Source organism: Perca flavescens, chromosome 8, assembly GCF_004354835.1.
Source record: "Perca flavescens isolate YP-PL-M2 chromosome 8, PFLA_1.0, whole genome shotgun sequence".
Taxonomy (NCBI): Eukaryota; Metazoa; Chordata; class Actinopteri; order Perciformes; family Percidae; genus Perca; species Perca flavescens.
This window is the reverse complement of record NC_041338.1, coordinates 35,624,055-35,645,942: the sequence shown is the minus strand read 5'-3', so window position 1 is coordinate 35,645,942 and position 21,888 is coordinate 35,624,055. Positions and strand designations below refer to the sequence as shown.

The window sequence follows — 21,888 nt, the reverse complement described above, 5'->3', positions numbered from 1 at the left end:
TCCCCCTACAGGTTGTCCATAACATTACATTATGCAAGTTTGCCAGATCGGATCAGAACTATAGCATAGGTAAACCCTGACGAACTTTCGGGCAAATTTTAGATTTGCTCTGCAAGTCCGTCTGGCCAAGAGCCCATTCAAGCCCATTTCCAATTTTTCCAAATCGAGGCACCAATCACAACCGTTTAGGAGGGCTCTACACCAATCACAACCGTTGAGGAGGGCTCTACACCAATCACAACCGTTGAGTCGGACTCTACACCAATCACAACCGTTGAGGAGGGCTCTACACCAATCACAACCGTTGAGGAGGGCTCTACACCAATCACAACCGTTGAGTCGGACTCTACACCAATCACAACCGTTGAGGAGGGCTCTACACCAATCACAACCGTTGAGGCGGACTCTACACCAATCACAACCGTTGAGGAGGGCTCTACACCAATCACAATCGTTGAGGTGGACTCTACACCAATCACAACTGTTGAGGAGGGCTCTAGACCAATCACAATCGTTGAGGCGGACTCTACACCAATCACAACTGTTGAGGAGGGCTTTACACCAATCACAACCGTTGAGGAGGGCTCTACACCAATCACAACCGTTGAGGCGGGCTCTACACCAATCACAACCGTTGAGGCGGGCTCTACACCAATCACAACCGTTGAGTCGGACTCTACACCAATCACAACCGTTGAGGAGGGCTCTACACCAATCACAACCGTTGAGGCGGACTCTACACCAATCACAACCGTTGAGGAGGGCTCTACACCAATCACAATCGTTGAGGTGGACTCTACACCAATCACAACTGTTGAGGAGGGCTCTAGACCAATCACAATCGTTGAGGCGGACTCTACACCAATCACAACTGTTGAGGAGGGCTTTACACCAATCACAACCGTTGAGGAGGGCTCTACACCAATCACAACCGTTGAGGCGGGCTCTACACCAATCACAACCGTTGAGGCGGACTCTACACCAATCACAACTGTTGAGGAGGGCTCTAGACCAATCACAACCGTTGAGGCGGGCTCTACACCAATCACAACCGTTGAGGCGGGCTCTACACCAATCACAACCGTTGAGGCGGACTCTACACCAATCACAACCGTTGAGGCGGGCTCTACACGATAACGATAGCTTAGCGACGGCGAGCAGCTTCTTGTTTACATTCAACATGGCGGCCACCGAAGCGCAGCAGCCCATTGATGTGCCAGGCTAGTGGATCTGTAGTTCGAATGAACTGGACAGTGTGACATAATGGACAATTCAGCTTACAACCTGTAGGGGGCCGAAGCGGGAAACTTTAACTTGGGTAAAAGGTCCAACTACTTCTTCCTAAAGCTGCAACTAACGATGACTTTCATTGTGGATTACTGTGTGGATTATTTTCTGGATGAATGGATTGATAAATTGGTCTCTAAAATCTCTATCTTTTCTCTCTGAAAAATGTTGATCAGTGTTTCCCAAAAAGCCCAAGATGACATCCCCAAATGTCTTGTTTTGTCCACAACTCAAAGATATTCAGTTTGCTCTCACAGAGGAGTGTTTCGATAAAGACAGAGAGACATATGTCCCCAAAATATTATAAAAACATAGCCCACGTAACCCTTAAATGAACTCTGTGAAGTTTATTCATCCAGACTTTTAGCATCAAGCACATAAATGTGGCAAACGGAGAAACAGATCTGAGGTAAGTCTCTTTTTATATATATGTTTTTTATTATATAATTTTATTTTCTTTCTTAATGTTAAGTCTTACAAGTTTTCTTTTTACATTTCAGGTATTCAGATGAGTCTGCTGGGCTGCAATGACAGCAACACCGTGAGTTTAATATAATTAATTAAAGGCATTACCTATAGTCACATTAGCTACAAAAGACAGCGACACGCAGTGGTGTAGTCTAATGTATTTTAGCGGGTATACTGTTCTACATATGGACCAGAATGGACATTATATCAAAGTGGGGCATCTGGGTCTGCTCCCAGTGTGGGTCAGTGTGGAGGGGCCCAGTTTGGAGAATTTTTATGCTAGGGAGTGTGGCAAGCTGGTTTAGCCGAGGCCAAAGGGGAAGAAGGCCAAATTACAGGTGTTGGCCATCTGAGGGGCATTTGACAGCAAGGCGGGACCCGCTATAAGACTTTGAGTACAGTATAATTGTGCTTCAAATAATAAAATAATGTACAAAGTCCTTACTCTTGTTTAAAATAATTGACATAATCTATATATATGAATGTATATGGAGCGTGATAAAAAGGTGACCTTGAAATCGTGGCGTTAATGGCGACGCAAGGAAAAATTTGGGTGCACGTAAATTTTGTGCTGGTGCACCTAAATAAAAAAAAGTTAGGCGCACCAGTGCGACCAAGGCAAAAAAAGTTAGTCTGGACTCGAGCCCTGGTCTTAATTAGCTTATTAGCTTTGTAGCAACTAATTTGGCAACGGCTTGAACGTTAATATTAATATCAAAAAGTTACGCTCTAAAGCTGATTAGAAAACGCAGCTGTTGTTTAATGACTTTCCTGCATTCTGTGTGTCAGAAGCTCGATGGCACAGGATAATACAGATAACAATCTAAAGGGCGGGTTATTTATAATGAGGCAGGCGCAGGAGAGGGGGCAGACGACACTGTACTGTATTTCATGACCTTGCCAGCTCATTGGTTTGACCGGTAATCCACTTCCATAATGAGAAAGTGGAGGATTTAGAGGGCTATCACAGATTGCAATATATATCTTCTGAAGGCTTTGCGCGGTCGGGACTCAGCCTGCGTCTCTAACAAGCCGACGACTCCGCTCACGTCTAAGTAAGAACTCTTTCTCTGTGTTTAGTAGATATGTAGAAGAGTATTTCTGGGTGTTTGCATGCACATTCTTTGCACGACGGCAGGTGTGAATGCTTCAACTTGTAAGTACGGATGTTAGGAATTTATGTTTTTACTTTGTTCAAATCAAACTCTGTCAGTAAGAAGTAGTGAAAAGTGAAAAATGATTTCATTTAGTTTGAATATCTGATGTTTGGCTGATTTATTATCAGGCTGTCGGTCCGAGGGATGGGTTTGTAGCAGCAGAAACATGCCAAATGTTCACGGTCGTTTAATGTTTTTGGAGAATTCTTTAATGGTTTTTGAAGTGTTGTAGCAATGCACACACTTTGTAGTTTATGTTTTATTGGACTTTAGATTACTTTAATGTACTTTTATTGTTACATAAGGTGGAAATGTTGAACATTTTGGTTACTTTTATCAGTACAACTAAAAAAAAAATGACAGCATAACCACTCGGAATATTCCTGCATCCTAAGTTAAGAATACAAATCCTGTATCCTAAGTCAGTTCTTGTATCCTAAATTAAGAATACATTTCCTGTATCCTAAGTCAGTTCTTGTATCCTAAATTAAGAATACATTTCCTGTATCCTAAGTCAGTTCTTGTATCCTAAATTAAGAATACATTTCCTGTATCCTAAGTCAGTTCTTGTATCCGAAATTAAGAATACATTTCCTGTATCCTAAGTCAGTTCTTGTATCCTAAGTTAAGAATACAATTCCTGTATCTTAAGTCAGTTCTTGTATCCTAAATTAAGAATACATTTCCTGTATCCTAAGTCAGTTCTTGTATCCTAAATTAAGAATACATTTCCTGTATCCTAAGTCAGTTCTTGTATCCTAAGTTAAGAATACAATTCCTGTATCTTAAGTCAGTTCTTGTATCCTAAATTAAGAATACATTTCCTGTATCCTAAGTCAGTTCTTGTATCCTAAGTTAAAGATATTACAGATATTTACATTATTAAGATAATATAAAAAATATTATATCCTGAGTCTTTCCGCATTAGTTTAAAAAGAATCCGTTTGAGAAACAGCGGGGGCAGCCCGGTGATGTACGGCCTGGTGATAGCGGCACGCTGAAAGACAACACCGCTACGAGGCATGAACTTGAAAGCGGATCCGTCCGTGTTTATCCTGCTGTCAGCACCGAGGAAAAAGCTCGTCTAATCTGCAGCGGCTGCCGACTTCAGTCTCTGTCCTCACTTAAATCCCCCAGCACACCACATTTAGCCTGTTTTCTTTTTCCAACATTCAGCTGTTAAAGCTTTCTTTTACAAAACCAGATTCCTACAATAGAGGAGCTTTTTCCACAGACGGGTTCTCCAAACTTTCACCATCCTGAACACCTTAAGACGTATTTCTTCCCTTGAAAGTTTAGCATTTAGGTTACATGGAAATAAAAGACACATTCATGTGTTTATTGGCTGTATCTTTCAGAGAGATAGTGACGATTAAAGTCTTCAGTCTCCCAGCGTAATGCTTAGTTGTGGAATGTAGTTAGTTAGTTAGTTAGTTAGTTAGTTATGTTTTATTTCTGTGTCATGCCAAACATTTTGGCCCATCCCACATGGGATTTACAAGACACCACAAATTCACTTATTTAACAAACATCTTCCTGTCGCATATAACAATCATTCAGAGAAATACATGAATACAAATATATACATATACACACATATACACGTACATATATGTATATACGCATGCACACATACACATACACACACACAAACAACAAATTCTCATCTACAATTCATCTCGATAAAGAGCTTTTTTTCCTCTTCTCCCAGGCTTTATCTAGATAATTAGCTAATTTATATGTTTTATATGTGAACAGCCATCTCAGTCTTTGAGCATCATCCATATTTACCAAGTCAAGCTCTGCTTTTATCCTACGAAACAAAACAAAAATCACGCTGTTCACAATAAAAAGGACAGTAGAAAACAAAATGGAACTCATTTAATGTAACTAAGTACACTTTGGAGGTACTTTTCTATTACTTTATACTTCTACTCCACTACATCTCGGAGGTAAATGTTGTACTTTTTTTTTTTTTTTTTTACTCCTCTACATTTGTCCATCAAGATTTAACACGTGAAACATGTAATCAGTTTAAAAACATAATTAATTCCTTATTTATTTATTTTTAAGATTATTTGGGCTTTTATGGTGTTTAATCAACAGGACGGCTTAAAGAGAGGAAAGGTGAGAGAGAGAGGGGGGGTGATATGCTGCAAAGGGCCGCAGGTCAGATTCCCGGGCCACTGCCAAGGACTCAGCCTACATGGGGCGCACACTATACTGGGTGAGCTAGAGGTCACCCCAATAATTCATTCTTATACAATAAACTAAGTACAGTATATTAAAACTAGCTGTACTTTGACAACCTACAAATGCGGCCGTACTTTTTACACAAGTAAGACTTTTACTGGTAACACTTTACAATAAGGTACACAAAGAAATAGGTAGTTAATGATTAGTTACTGTTTTTGAAAGAGTAACGAATGATTAGTTACCCTTTTTCAGCAGGGTAGTTACTGTTTTTCAGAAGGGTAATCATTCGTTACCCTTCTGAAAAACAGTAACTAATCATTAACTACTCTTTCAAAAACGGTAACTAATCATTAACTACCTATTTTTTTGTGTACCTTATTGTAAAGTGTTACCCTTTTACTTGTAATGGAGGATTTTTAAACTGCTTTAACTTGGGTAAAAGGTCCAACTACTTCTTCCTAACGATTACTTTCATTGTGGATTATTAATGTGTGGATTGTTTTCCGGATGAATGGATTAGTTGTGGTCTATAACGTGTTGATAAAATGTGGATCAGTGTTCCTTAAAAAAAGTCCAAGAGGACGTCCTCAAATGTCTCGTTTTGTCCCCAACTCAAAAGATATTCAGTTTACTGTCACAGAGGAGAGAAGAACTAGATCAATATTCATATTTAAAGCGCTGGAATCACACAAGTTTTTACTTTTTTTTTTTCATAAAAAAATGACTCAAACTGATTCATTTGAATAATCGAAATAGTTTGCGATGTATTTAATAGTTGATAACTCGATTAATCGTTGCAGCTCTACTTCTTCCAGCGCTGGAAGAGGTTTATTTGAATGTCTTTTAAAACAAATTCCTACATTAGAGGAGCTTTTCTTTCGGTTTCCGTGAATTTAACAGACCTTTCAGATGCTCTTCCGTTCGGCGCTGGGTTAACAGTGAATGCCATCGTAGCCTCTCGTCTGTATTTTGGTCCGTGTGTAGCAGATGAATTGTTCGTGCATCTGAGGTCATCCCGACAGCGAGCTATTTTTGCGATACGCTGTAACGTCTTGCTCGCTCAAGGGATGTTCTGTGGTGTTGGGTTACTGCGAACCTGTCCGCCCTCCAGAGACAATCACACACACACACTCACACACACACACACACACACACACACACACACACACACACACACACACACACTCACACTCACACTCACACTCACTCACACTATCACTCACACACTCACACTCACACACACACTATCACTCACACACACGCACGCACGCATACACTCTCTCACTCAAAGACACAGACACACTCGTGCACACACACACACACACACACACACACTCTCACACACGCTCACACTCATACACGAACATGAACACGCACACACACACACACACACACACACACACTATCAATCACACACTCACACTCATACACGAACATGAACACGCACACACACACACACACACACACACACACACACACACACACACACACACTATCACTCACACACTCACACTCATACACGAACATGAATACACAAACACATACACGCACTCACGCACTCGCACATGCTCACACACACACGCGAACATGAACATATACACACACACAAACACACACCCACGCACACGCACACACACTCACACACACTCACGCTCAGATACACACACACACGAATACAAACACGAACACACTCACACTCACACACTCACACACACACACACACACACACACACGAATACGAACACACACACACACACTCTCACACTCACACACGCACACACAAATACGAACACACACACACACACACACACACACACACACACACACACACACACACACACACACACACACACGCACACGCACTCGCACATGCTCACACACACACACACACTCACACTCACTTAAGACAAAAATCAGGGCCCAAATTTAACCTCACAGATATTATTCCACCCCCAGAGCAACATAATGCTACGACCGGCAAGTTTCGGGTGTCCTAAAATACATTGTCTGCCCGGAGATCCCCCCCCCCCCCCCCACACACACACACACACACACACACACACACACACACACACACACACACACACACCCCCTCCCCAGGGCTGTTGTTGGTTTACAGATGAAGGCCATTTGTTCCCGGGGTTGCTATGTGTTCTTGTCAGGCATCTTTTCTTTTAAGAAGAGCCTGCTGTCATTTTTTCTTTTTTTCTTTCCATAATGAAGATGTTGGGAACAGCTGAGGCGCCAGGAATAGAGTCTTAATCCACTCATCTGTCCCAGGCAGCGACTATCTGGCCTCCGAGTGCTTTCGGGAAGATGCTTTAAACTCCTCGAGCCTCGTACTTAAAGGCTCGGTTTACCCTGGTATCTATTCATGCAAATAGCAGTGGTGGAATAGTTAAGTGCACTTATTCAGCACACTAATGTACTTAAGAACAGTTTTGAGGTGCTTGTAAGGGCTGCCTCCTCTTCAGGCATGTTCTAGTCTATATATCGAGATTTCATTTCCGAAATTGCTCCAGTGCCGCCGAATATTTCGCCGGATGTCCCTCATTTTAGGCCGGATGTCCGTCCACCTTCCTCTGTCTCTGTGTTGGCGTTCTAACCTCCGGTGGATTTATGAAGACTATGGTTAAAGTGATGGTTCGGAGAAATTTCACCCTAGGGTCCTTTGCACCACGACCTCGAGCCAAACACCCCCCCAGAAGCTTTGTTCAGCTGGGTCTAACATTAGGAGAGTTAGGATTATCAGCTGAATAGCTTAGTGTATCTTGTACATTATCCCACTAATAATGCCCGAAATGATACCAAACTTCTACAGTAGTACAAATAGGTTATGTACTCATAAAACGATGGATTGGAAAGTTTGTAAGTACACCAGATGTTTATGTAAATAACACTTGCCTGCTGGCTTCTGCTCTCTGCTGTTGTTACTACCGGGCGAGTGCTTAGGGACCGTCTATAAATTACAACACAGAAAAGAGATGCAACAAAAATATTTATTAATTTAACTTTTTTTTTTTTATTTTAAAAGTGCTGTAGTAGAACTAGCAGGAGACAAGTTATATTTGAGGTAAATTTGGAGAAACTACCTTATTTAATCATTAAATTAATAAATATGTTTGTCATGGTGCAAAGGACCCTAGGGTGAAATTACTCCGAACCATCACCTTAACTGCAGGGTAAATCCAGACAGCTAGCTAGACTATCCGTCCAATCTGGGTTTTCTGTTGCACGACTAAAACTACTTTTGAATGTACACACGTTCCACCAAAACAAGTTCTTTCCTGAGGCTATTTTGCAGAGGCACCGACAACTCTCCACTTTCCGTTAACTTGTATTGCGTGAAGGTTTCCTCCTCGTCTATTTCGTCTGCCAGCAAACAGAAAAATGCCTAAAAGCAGGTGTGTGGTGATATTCACTACCAACAATGTAAATAACCCGTAACTTAAGTTTTTATAAGCTGCCTACCCAAAAAAAACGGAGTTTTTATGAAGACAAAGGTGGATACGGACATGAGGAATCGGCAGAGAGAATGGGGAGACTGTGGGATCCTGACACTAAGCTAACGTTGTGTCCGACATTGCGTTTGTAGCATTTTGTTACAAGTCAAATATCCAAATGTCAGTTTAAGGCTAACTATACGTATGTCTGTAAGTTAAGCTAACACATGTACCATTGAACATAACGTTAGCTTCCCATTCTCTCTGCTGACTCCTCACGTCTGTTTCCACTTGTGTCTTCATAGAAGCTCAGTTTTTCGGGTCGAAGTCATGGGTTCTTTACATTGTTGGTAGTTCATATTACCACACAGCTGTTTTTAGAAATTTTTCTGTTGTTTGCTAGCAGACGAAATTGGATGAGGAGGAAACCTTCACGCGATACAAGTCATTGGAGAGCGGAGATTTCGTTTTCCTCTTCGTTGGGCGTGGCTTTCAGAATCTCTATTGAAATTTGGTATTAAATGACAAGGCATTTTTCGATACTCGATACTATGGAGGCAATTCGGTCAGTGTCTATAGAGAGCTGAAGTCCCGCCCCTTCCAGTGGACCTCATGGGACCTTAAGTCAGAAAAAAAATGAACGGTAGTGAACGGGGAGAGGCAAATTATTTTATGATCCCGTTTGAATTGAGCCATGAATTACAAATATGACCTTCGTCAATTTAAAAGATACATTTTCAACTGAAGAAAGTCTCAGTTAGCCGTAGGCTTGTCATAGTACCACTTAGTTTTGTGTGAAACAGCTCAGAGGACTACATCTCCCGTTTCACACAATCTACGTCACCTAGCTTGATGCTTGGTTTGCTCGCTAGCTAGCTAGCTAGCTAGCTAGCTTAGCTCTGTTCCACAACACATGTAACGTTATCTTAACTGCTCTGTTTTATCAAGTCAAGTGTTTTCAGCAGAGAAGCAAAAGAACAAGCGAGATCCTCTGATCATTAGAGTAACGTTACATCTCCGGTACGATACACAGAGACATCGTAGCTTCAGAGAGACGTCATCCATGAAGTTTGTAGTCTTTCTAATTACGTATTTTCAGTCTTATACTTCAACAGTAACAATAAACTGAGACTTTCTTTGGTTGAAAAATAATGTTTTAAATTGACGAACATCATATTTGTAATCCATGGCTCAATTCAAACGGGATCAAAACATAATTATTATCTCTCCATTGACTCTAGTTCATATTTTTTCGAAAAATAGGTCCCATGGACCGGAAGTAGAAGGGCGTGACTTTGGCTCTCTATAAAGTATTGAAGTTCTGTAGCCTTAATCATGTTAACAAATAGCATATCGGCATGCTAGTGTTAGCATGCTATGTTTGGGATGCTGAAAAGGGATTCAGTCATCAGTGTTGGAGGTTTCCTGCCATGAAGAGAGCAGTTGATAAAAGTTGTGAGCTGTTGGTGGCCCTTAAAGAGCAATCACAGGATCACCGAAGGATTGTAAATGTCTGGAACTAAATTTAATGCCAATCCGTGCAATGGAGCTGTGGAGATATTTCACAGCATCACATACTGTCGGACCACAATCCCCCCCCCCCCCAGAGCCACGCTGCTAAAGATAGCGGGCTGGTCCTTTAGGGCTTTAGCACGGCCTCGGTTACAAAGTTCAGTTCCATTAAATGTCCTGGATTCAACATTGAAGTCTTAAGATAGAAATGACATGATCCAAACGTGAAATGGGAGACAGGTGAGGGATTAGACGGAGCGCACGTGACTTCAAATAGTTTGACTCAGAAACCGAACAGTGGAAAGGAAAGATGTGGAGTTTTTACTACGGGACAACATCCGAAAACCGACTTTCATAAAGATGTGTCTGAGATCACAAGAAGAAAATGGCCTAAATCACGATGTCAGATTCACTTTGTCCTCTCGTTAAAAAGAAGTCGACAGCCTTGTTAGCTTTCCCGAGGGAGATGCCGTCTTTTTGTGGATTTAAATGTGTCCAAAAGTAAAGAAATGATAAGACTTAGACTTAGACTTAGCCTTCTCTTTATTGATCCCTTTGGGATGACTCCCGCAAGGAAATTAGATTTCCAGCAGCAGATTTTAGCATCTTACAAAAACACTCTTTAAATAGAAAGAAGATAGAAAAGTAATAATAATAATAATAATAATAATAATAATAATAATAATAATAATAATAATGTCGTTCCCAACACAAGTGTTGTAATCGTCCTACAAATACTGTGTTTAATGTGTTGATATTTTTACGGTCTATATCACACGTGTCAAACTCAAAGCCCGCGGGCCAAATCCGGCCCCTCGCAGATTCAGATCCGGCTCGCATATCAATTTAGGTTCACACTACTTTTTGACACTTTTGCCAACATTTTTATCATTTTTTTTCTGACATTTTTGTCACTTTTGCCGAAATGTTTGGCCGCTTCTTTTCTGTGGCGTCTTTTTCCTGACTTCTTTAGGACTTTATGTTGTTTATGTTTTAACTGTAAGTGAGAAGACTGTATGACACATGCAATAATACAGTCAAAGCCTATCAATAAACTAAACATTTCCGGCCCCTTGATGTGATTCTTGTCTTGCAGTGTGGCCCTCTGGGAAGTTGAGTTTGACACCCCTGGTCTATATGGTTTGATGACAGTTTAGCAGCGTCTCTACTGTCATAAACTAAACTCCTCTGGAGTAGATCAGAGAATGATGTTTTTTTTCTTCTTAAATCGAAAGTATTTCCATTTTGTTAGCTGGTTGACATTCCTTCGACAAAAGGACAAAAACTGACTTGCAGGGTAGGGGTGTTAGAAAAAATCAAATGCAAAAATGTTCATGTAAGACAGTGGTTCACGTTTCTGTTGTGTTTAAACCCCCGTACGTACCGCTAGATGGCTATGCTGAGACGCACCACTAGTGTCTTCGCGTAGCAGTGCCTGACAGTGCCTGACTTTTAGCTAGAAGCTTTGGCCTACTTTAGCGTATAAACATTAGCTAACTTAGAACCTGTGAACCACAATCCCAAACTGGCACCAGACCTTCCTCCGCAGCGCTGTGGAGGAAGGTCTGGCAAAGCGAGACTACATGCACAGCAGTAACCGGGGTTAAGTGAATAACCGGGTTAGGCCAGTTCTCTCCGTACGCAATGAATGGGAAGAATGATGGGAGGAACTCTGCTGCCGGTACAACTGCTCGGAATAAGTCTTTTTTCTTCCAGTCGACAGAAATGGGTCTTGCTGATAGTTCTTGCTATGGCGAAATCCTCAGTGGGTTTAAAGGTTCAAAGCTTGTGTTTTTGCTATCGTTTTTGACGCCGTCGCCAAGTAAGAAGGGGCAGTTAAAACGGAGAATGTGCAGAAGTGTAACACGAGCTTATGGTGTGAATACCCCGCTTACTAAAGGACTTCTCTAGCTCTGTTAACCGAGGGATGAGAACTCTAATGCCATTGAGAAACCGGGGCATTGCCTTATATATTTGTGAATGTCTGCACAACGATTTTCCGTTGTAAAGTCACTGTATATGAAATGTATTGTCTGTTTTGTCCATCTTTCCGTCTTAGCTTAGCCTAGAAATCTAGACGCACCCTAGCAACAGCAAATTTAATTTGCAGCCAGGGGGGGTCTAGTAACTCTCCGTTGGCTTGTGAGCTGGAAAAACCAAACTCTGGTCAGGCCAATCACATCGTGTATTGAGCTGGTGGGCGGGGCTTATGGCTGCTGCTGCGCTGGTGAACAGAGGTCTTCTGGAAGACTTGGAGTTCAGCTTTTCTTTGAGAAAATGACGAAGAACGGCACTGAAGTCATTCTTAAAAAAGGAAGATGTGTTCGCAGTTTAAAGTTTAATCTATCAACTAGCTTCGCTACCTTCTTCAATGCTCTGATTGGTTGTAGAGCTATCCTATTGCGTGCAGAGGGAATTTGAAAGACAACCATTTATCCCGCCCCTCAGATTGAGCCCTGCCAATGGTGAGTTCCCAGACCCAACATCTGGATGTGGGTCTGGCTTGTCAGGCTAGTCTTGGCTACGTATTGTTCGTAATGTCCTGTCTCTCTTGTATTGTTGGTGAAATCGAAGAAGCACTTTCATATCTGTGGAAAGTTTTTCGTAAACGCAGTATGACAGACGGGGTGAATATTTTCTGTCACTTAGAGTTGACAAGTTTATCTGAAGTGTTATTGATGTTTTTATCACACATCAAAATGTATAAATGTCATTTTAATGCTGTCTCTTCTGGCTTTTTTTTATCAGATAACGTCAGGAACCAGCTGCCAAGATGGCCGACGAGTAAGTTGATAAGTTTATTTATTTATTTTGTTTATTAGACGACAGAATGTCTTTTACACTCGGTTAACAGATTTCCACATTTGGAGGAGATTTAGGCCAAGAAACAGGTTTTTTTAAAGGATAAAATAATACATTTTTTGTACATTTCTGAACTATTTTCTCATTAACAAAGTGTGAAAGAAGTTTTTTGTGTGTTGTGTTGGCATTTGTTCCTATTTTATGTGAAATTTGAATTTTTTTAATAATAAAATAAATGAATACATTTTTTTTATAAAGCATAAAGTATACATCTTCTAAGCCAACTTCATTCCAACTTATCATCGCCCTCATCTATATTAAATTGAGTTAAAAAACCCAGAAATTATGAATTTCTTTAGCTAATAATTAAGATCAGAGGAATGTATGTTGATGCATAACCACAGCAGTTTTGTGTATGGAACTATCCATGTTATTTTTGGGCAATTTGGTTGAAAGAAACTCATATTTTTGATACAAAAACAATACAAGGGTTAAACAGTTTTGCCATCACTACATGATTCTAATAAAACACAACAAATAATCATAATAACAGATTTATGGACTTATTTATAACCTAACGGGCAAAATGTCTGATCCATGTCTCGTGTTTTCACCTGCAGGAAAAGACTGTCTGCGAGGCGCAAGCACACTCTGAAAGTAAGACATGAGTACATTTTTATTGCGTACAAAGATACTGTTTTTAAAATTTTAGCTGAAAATACTTGTGAAATGTGCAATCTGGGTAGAATTAAGTGCAATACGAGGGGGAGGATGTGTAGTGATTTTGGAGGAAGGTAGGGGGGTTGTCTTGTGGGATGTTTATCGAATGTTTATTGAACGCATTTGGATGAGACAATGCTGGGTTTCCCCTGCTATTGTAAGGTTTTGGGCAGCACCTAAACTGAATGCATGTAAGACTTTTTTCAGATCCAGTTATTGTAGTTGGACTTCTTTAGATTTAAGTTTTGTCTTTGTCTATTTTTCTATTAGCTGCTTCTAGCTTTTGCAACATTTTAGACACAGATACGGTGATAGTAATGGCCCAAAATTATGTGATAAAGAGATGCAAAACTACCACAAAGAGACACAATATGTTTGGGGGAAATTGCATTTTTTTTTTATTGAAAAACGTCACATTTTCTTAAAGCAACAATAAAAAAAACGTTCCCGCTTCGGTCCCCCCTACAGGTTGGAAGTGGAATTGTCCATTACATTAAATTACGCAAGTTTGCCAGATGGGGTAGCGGATCTGTAGTTCAAATGAACTGGACAATGTAATGTAATGGACAATTCCGCTTCCAACTTTAATCCCCCCCGCCAAATATGCGCATCTAATTCTTCCACAAAGCCATTTTAGTTCTCTTCACTTCCCACGATGAATTTCTCCTATAGGAGAAAATAAAGGCTTATCTTATCTCATGTCATCCACAGGGCTGTATGCTAATGGTGGGAACTAATTTATTGGAAGCCGAAGCAACAATGAAGAGTGAGGAAAGGGAGAAGTTCCTGGCGGAGAAATGTCCTCCTCTGGAGCTGCCGTACTCCAAGGACGAGCTCATGGTGAGACAGAAACAGGACCGGCTTGTCCCGGCTCGGCCCTGGATTAGTCTCGCATTGCCGGCCCTTTTTTCAGGGCTGGAGTATGGTCTGGCTGCAACGTTGATCTATTCTGGGATAGGGGCTGAGGGTGGGTTGGGGGATGCTCTGGCTTGTTTGTATTTCTTTACCACGTAGACTACACCTGTTTAACACCACTGGATGACGCGTCTCCACTTCCTCCCACTGTACAAAAGTGAAGCCAAAATATTCAATGGATGTATTAACTACAAAGTAGATACCAGATCACAAAATGGCGCCTATTCAGTTCAATGGAGTTGCTTGCCTGAAGCATACGCAAAAAAAAAGTGTCTAAGGCCGGTTACACGCTGCCTGCGTGGCGTTTTCTACGTCTTTACACACCAGAAAGGTGTCTGACGCGGCGCTGCTGCTGCTAGCCTCGTCTGGACACATGGATGTATAGCATAAACATAAATATATTCTGATCTGATTTCAGCAAAGACAACATCGGCCTTATTGACGGAAAAATAGGCTCCAGAATATTTCCTTCTGTATTGACAGGTGCAATATTGGAAAATCAATTTTTTTTTCATTTTATTACATTTATATATCTGCATTTATATCAAAACCTAGAGACTTTCAAACATCAACATGTCATTTATTAATATGTCTTTGTGTCTAAATGACATATAAACATCTTTTCCTATTCTATTTTGTCTGGAAACTCTTCACACACGCTTGGAAAAATAGCCGTCGGTTCTATTTCTAGCATGCATGCGTTTTTGGCGCGACTCGGGCCACGCCTGAGACGAGCGTGTCACGCAGGTAGCGTGTAAGCTCTGACCTGTTACCATGGGAGCCCAAATACAAACGGACACGCCACGCAGCTGGCACGCTCACGCCACGCCGGCGGTGTGTAACCGGCCTAAGCTTCCGGGTTTACTTCCGTGATATGGTAGCAGTAGTGTTTCTCCCGCTGGCCCGTAGACTTTATATCGTGGCGATGTCACAGGTCTTTAAATCGCTTTTCTACAGATTGAAAATTCAGAATAGAGTTATTTTTCTTTATTCCTCTGTTGTCGCTTTCTTTTCTGAACTTTCACTTTTCTCTTCAGGAACTGGTCCAGAAGCTCCATCAGCAGATTAACATGAGTGAGGAGGAGAGATACTGCATAGAGTTCAAACTCAACATGGTGCTGAATGAGGTGAGAAAATAAACATAGAACTATTACGTACATGCAAATAGGCGAAGAACTACCATTTTGTGTGTGTGTGTGTGTGTGTGTGTGTGTGTGTGTGTGTGCGCATATAAGATCATTTGACCTATAATAAAAGTCTGTACTTCTGTCCTAAATCCTCCCGAAGGTCAGAGATCTCAACATTAAGATTGTGGATATGAGGGGAAAGTTCAAGAGACCCCGTCTGAAGAAGGTGCGTATGTCGGCCGACGCCATGCTGAAGGCTCTGCTGGGCTCCAAGCACACGGTCAACATGGACCTCAGGGCCAACCTGAAGCAGGTCAAGAAGGAGGTCAAAGAGGAGGTGAGCTGCTACCTGGTTCATCTGGACTTCAGTCCAAATACCAACATCAACATTCTGCACACTCGTTGGTCATCTTGGTTTCTTATACCTGCTTTACATTAGCTTTAACTTTAAAGGGGACGTTTGCTTTTTACCAAAAGTCGTATAATCTCATAAGTACATTTTTTATTTAACTAGAGAGAGCGCAGACCTACACCTTCAGATTATTTCGACACCATATGAATGCTGCACAAATGCCCAATCTTGCATGTTACCCAGTCTAATATAGACTATTCTGATAGACTTTTTATCAGAATGGAAAACCAAAAAAGTCGAGTTGAGCAGTTACCACGTGATGGAAAAACGCCGAAACAGGCTTTACTATTGGTTAACACCATTGAGGCTCCTTTGCACCCAACAACGAAGCCCGTTAGAGGACTATACATCTGCTCATAAACTGGCAATACATCCACTAACTACTAGTTCCCAAATTTTAAATCTTGCACAGACACTGGTACACAAACTTTAGCCAAATCACAAGAAACTATCTGATCAAAAAAACAGTCAACAAGAGCATGAATCCAACCAGACGTATTGATGTTTAAATACCCAGCTCTACCACCATGTTAGTCAAACGTATTTGGAAGAGAAAACAAAGGCGAATAGTGACATTATCACACAAACTATCTGATATCTGTAAACATTCATCATCGTGTCGACTCAGACCAACTTCCTAGTTCAACTTACTGTAGTTGTGTGTTCAGTTTTTTTGTACAACTAGGAAATATTAGGGACGTGCCAGTTTGACCTCCAAATTAAATGGTTTGGGTAATCTGGATTAAGTGTTGCTTTTTCTCCAGCCTAACTGAGCAATGTTGCCATGTTCCAAGATCTTTATAACCCATAGAAACAATGGCCAAAGCTATGAAAATAAGATCCAATTTGTGATAAACTCAAATCCTTGGCGGTATTAATGGGTGTGTCTGTTTGTCCATCCAACTGTTTCACCGTTTCAGAACTTTTGATTGGATTGCCAAAACAAATCTACAGAATAACCATCAAACTGATCCGTCCATTTACTGTTTCACGTGTCTGAATCTAGTATACCGTACGTAGCTGAATTATATTTACACCTACCATTAATGTGGGTATTTGGCAGCAGCAAAGTATGGGAGTTGAGATCTCCAACCGTCTAGGGAGGTCCCGGGACATGTATGCAGGTATTGAAAAATGCTACAAAAACATTGCCAAAAATGTCAGGAGGTGGCAAATGTCGGGAATAGCGACAAAAATTGTAGAAAAAAACTCAAAAACCTCAGAAAGAAACAACAAATATAAAAAAAAAAAAAAAAACTCCAGAAAGGCGACAGAAAAAATTAAATAAATTGACAAAAAAAAAGCGACAAAAACATTGATAACGCAACAAAAACGTCAAAAAAAAGCAACAAAAACTCTGGAAAATACAAGTTTTGATTATTGTTGTAAGCCCACCCCCGCAAGTTACTCCAATGTGGCTGAGAGAGTGTGTACAGTGGCCAACTTGGGATAAAGTTCGACCGCTATGCAAAATAAAACCAGAGGAATCCTGAGGGTGTTTAGTGGCCAATGTGGCAGTGATGATTTATTGATTCACCTGTCAAAAATAAAGCTTGTTACCATTTGGCTGTTGGTAATATCTGAATTTATATTTATAATTTTACTTGTCATTACGTTTAACCAAATGAAATATGGTCTGTGTTCACAGGACAAGCAGCTGCGCGACGTGGGAGACTGGCGTAAGAACATTGAAGACAAGTCTGATAGGAAGAAGATGTTTGATAGTTAATCTGTCATCGATCGTTAGGCTCGAACGAGTGCTATTCACGAAACAGAATTTGGATCTAATGTCTTTGTAACTGAAGAGTTTTATTCCAACGTGCTGCATATCCAACGTCAACGTAACCCTCTTATTGAACGAGATAAGACACATGACTGCTGTAGACACTATACTGATAAACAGTGGGAATACCTTGGATACTACTATCAACTAAAGGTACACACCTTAAGAAAGACAAGTGTGTTTTTAACCCTAGTGTTGTCTTCCCGTTGACCGTGAACTTGTTGTTCATCCAGGTCAAAAGTAAATTAGAATTTTTGGTGCTTTTTCCAGCGTTTTTGGCTGTTTTTTTTAATGCTTTTGATACTTTTTAAAACGTGTTTGTCACTTTTTTCAACGTTTTATTTTAAATTCATGGTCAAAAAACCTAATTCATATGACATTATACCTAATTTTTGAGTTAAAAAGCAGAAATTATGAATTATTTTGACTAATAGTTAAGATCAGAGGATGTTGAGTGAATCACAGACATAGTTTATGTCAAAGTTTAGTCAGGATACTGTTTTAAAACCATTTTAACTTGTCTATAAAATTTTAAAAAACACCAAAATTCAATAAAAGTAAGTAAGTAATCATTAATTTTACATGCAAAGATCGTTGTATGAGTTCCATACAACGTACATCCATGCATCCAGGTTATTTTTGGGCATTTTGGTTCAAAGAAACCCATATTTCTGATTTAAAAACTTTGAAAACGGGTCAAACTTGAACTGAGGACAACACAAGGGTTAAGTTTCTAGTGTGGTACAGTAAGTGATGAGCGATAATGTCCTCAGTTGGTTTGCAGGATTATAAAAGTGATTATGGTTGACTGTTCAGACTCAAAACACTTACTGGAAATAACGAGCGGGATGAGCGTGACTAGAGTCTCTCAAAATCTGATGAAAATCTTTCAAACTGACCTTGTTGATCTGAAATGAAGACAGATTCAGCAACTGAACAGCCTATTTCTCTCTTCAAATGTTTTCAGAAACACGTTTCAAGTCAAGTCAAGTCAGCTTTATTGTCAGATTTGCTATACATGCGTGACATACGGCACAAATTAAATATCAGAAATTTTCCGGGTTTTAATTTTTTGGGCGACAATACAGATTAGCGCCACCTGCTGTTACGGAGACGTATTACGTCTCGCGCACGCGCAGAACGTACGCTCAAGTCGGCGTCGCTTCGATGTGTTCTGAGGTACTTTTTGGACCAACAGGAGCCGAATGATCAGTCCGACTGGCTTTGTTGGTGTGTCCGAGCCTTAAGGTTTCGGTCCCTCTGAGTAAAAGGAAAGAGTATTTTCCTTTTGAATGAATGTCCAGATGGACCGAAACGTTTCTCCAGTAAATGGTGATGCTCTAGCAAGAGCGTGTGCAGGATCTCCCTTTTTCAAGTCTAATTAAGGCTATTTACAGATTAAATTAAAGTATTTCTAACCAAAGCACAAATTTTACTTTCCATAATGTAAAATCCGTGCTAACTCTGCGGTAGATGAGGCAGGTGCTTGGGTAGTTTTTGGATATTTTTTTTACGTTGGAACAAAACTCTTCAGTTGAATCTATGCTGCCTTCTGCTTGTGTCTGTATCGACTCTGTACTGTGATGTATTTGTACTGTGTGTAATGGTATCAGTATTAGTACATTTGTGGTGAATCAAACCTGCTTTTGTTCTGTAAAGGCTGATTTATGCTTCTACATCTTAACATTGTGGTACACATGATCTTTTTATTCTAAAATCCAGAAATTATTTACGTTCATGTGTTGACTGGGCAGAATTTCAGTGATTAAAAACTGGTACACCCTGAGAAGTCGTTTAGACTCCCATCTTTACGTTTATATTATATTATTATTTTTATTTATTTACTTGTTTTGGCGAGTATCTTACACGTACATCTTGGAAGCATTAAAAGATGAATGTACAGCTCATGATTTAAACTGTTTTCAGTTTGTAACATATACATACAATTAATGAATAACCAGACAAGCAGGCAAAACATAGCTCATTGTTAGGCTGTTTTGTTCCGTAAGTTTCAAAATTAGGTAGCGAGTTAACGTTTGGTTAATTCAAAATTCATTCTCACCCTGATTATGCCGATCGTCTGCATCCATTTAATGTCACGTAAGATATGCAATGCCCAGTGAAAGAGACAGATTGTAACGTTAGGCAACACATTGCGTTAGCCCGGCGAACTAACGGTAAGTATTGGCGTCTCTCTGTTGCAGAAGTATAAGTCAGCCTTTCAGTCTGTACCGTCTATGGTCTGTACTAACTTTATGTCATCTTTTCTAAACTGTTCAAACAGAAGTGTGATGTACTTTTCTCGTCTTGTTGCTTTCACATTAAATACAAAAGCTTCATGTTCCTCTTGTTCATAGTCTTGAGTTTGTTAACACTTAGCTAGCTCTGTAGTTCATTTTCAAATGCTGTAGATTTAGATCTTAAATTAAATGTATATTGTCTGTGTTCATTTAAAGAGCTATTACGTACTATTGTACACAAGGTGACATTAGCATTATGCTCATAGTGAAGAAGGGAGCCTGCCTATGTTCCCACATTTCTAAGATTATTTTTCAAAATTAGGCCTTATATGTTCCCACATTTCCTTTTTCATATATTTGTATCAGATTTTATCTGACTAATCCTAATCCCTAACCCTAAAAAATGTTGTGGGAGGATAGGGCCTAAATTGAAGGGAAATGTAGGAACACAAGACCTAATTTTAAGAAAAATCTTAGACATGTGGAAACATAGGGCTGTGGGAACATAGGGCCTAATTTTCAGTAAGAAAAAAATCTTAGAAATGTGGGAACATAGGGCTGACCCCGTGAAGAACTAGTAGCAGCTGCAAGACATTTATACAATCTGCTAAAATACTGTACTTAAAATGTCTGTTTTTCTGTCATGATGCACAACTTGGACCCTAACTGCTTTAGAGCTAACACTGGACTCTTTATGCTAACGTCAACTTTATGTTAATCCTATAATCAGACATTTTATGAGGATTTAAAAATATTTTTAAACTGTAAGGATTCTCAAGTCACAGAATATGAAACAATACTAATAATTCAGGATTTCTTTCAACGGTTTTCACTCCAGCTAACACTTAATGGTTACAACAACTGTAGCTAACTGTTAGCTAGTCTTGCTTTGGCAGACCTTCCTCCACAGCGCTGCGGAGGAGGGTCTGGCTAGTCCACACAGCATTCTGGGATGGGGGGAAAAAATGTGCTCTGGTTTATCGGCATTTCTTTTAACCAATCACAATCGTCTTGTACGGTGCTAAGCGCCGGACGGATCCACGTTGCCGCGTTGCCCGCGTTGCGCGTTGCCGCTGCAAAATAGCCTCGGGAAGGAACTTGTTTTGGTGGAATGTTTACGTTAACCAGAGTCCTCACAAATCCACCAGAGGTTAGAACGCCAACACAGAGACAGAGGAAGGGGACGGACATCCGGACGAAATGAGTGAAATCTGGCTAATTGTAACTGAATTGAAACTAATTGTTAGCTAACGTGAAATTGTTAACATGAACAACACACAGATAGTAACTTTACTAATTTCAAACCCTCTTTAACCTTTAAGTGAATACATATTAAGGCTATGTCATGTTGTACAGCAATGACAGAATTATATGTTGTCCATTTCTATTAGTTGGCCTAAGCCTTGTGTTTTTTCCTCTGATCATCAGAAAAGTGGGTTTCTTTCAACCAAATTTTCAGAAAAATAACGCGGATTGTTCCATACAACGCTCATCACAAGTAAAATAAATGATCAGCCCATTACTTTCATTACATTTTGATGTTTTATTCAACTTTATAGCATTCAAACAATATTTTTTATGAAAGAATGTTGAACAAAGTGACAAAAATGTCAGCAAAAGCTTAAAAAACGTGGGGAAAAACACACAAAAACGTCAAAATGTGCAGAAAAAAAAGTGACAAACATCGGGGGGGGGGGGAAGCAACAAAAGTTTTGAAAAAGACGACCAAAACGTTGAGAAAAAAAACCAACATTTTTTAGCCAGAAAAAACAACAAGTTGCGCGGGGGCCAGTTGGCGGGCCAACATTTATTGTAAAACCTAAATT

At 40.2% G+C, this 21,888-nt stretch overlaps 1 protein-coding gene across 1 annotated transcript; it reads left to right on the top strand.

Moving 5' to 3' along the window:
- The first annotated feature begins 2,734 nt into the window (after positions 1 to 2,734).
- LOC114559634 (troponin I, fast skeletal muscle) lies at positions 2,735 to 18,149 on the top strand. Its single transcript, XM_028584408.1, has 7 exons — positions 2,735 to 2,810; positions 12,812 to 12,847; positions 13,486 to 13,522; positions 14,297 to 14,425; positions 15,538 to 15,627; positions 15,788 to 15,964; positions 17,688 to 18,149. Exons 2-7 carry the CDS (start codon positions 12,837 to 12,839, stop codon positions 17,766 to 17,768), a joined length of 525 nt encoding a protein of 174 aa, XP_028440209.1. The 5' UTR covers positions 2,735 to 2,810; positions 12,812 to 12,836; the 3' UTR covers positions 17,769 to 18,149.
- Positions 18,150 to 21,888: the final 3,739 nt, after the last annotated feature.

What these genes read in the sequence shown, in the direction of transcription:
- LOC114559634 (XM_028584408.1), top strand. An exon ending in ACTCCAAGGACGAGCTCATG is followed by an intron (nt 14,426 to 15,537) that starts GTGAGACAGAAA and finishes TTTTCTCTTCAG; the next exon opens with GAACTGGTCCAGAAGCTCCA. An exon ending in TCAACATGGTGCTGAATGAG is followed by an intron (nt 15,628 to 15,787) that starts GTGAGAAAATAA and finishes ATCCTCCCGAAG; the next exon opens with GTCAGAGATCTCAACATTAA.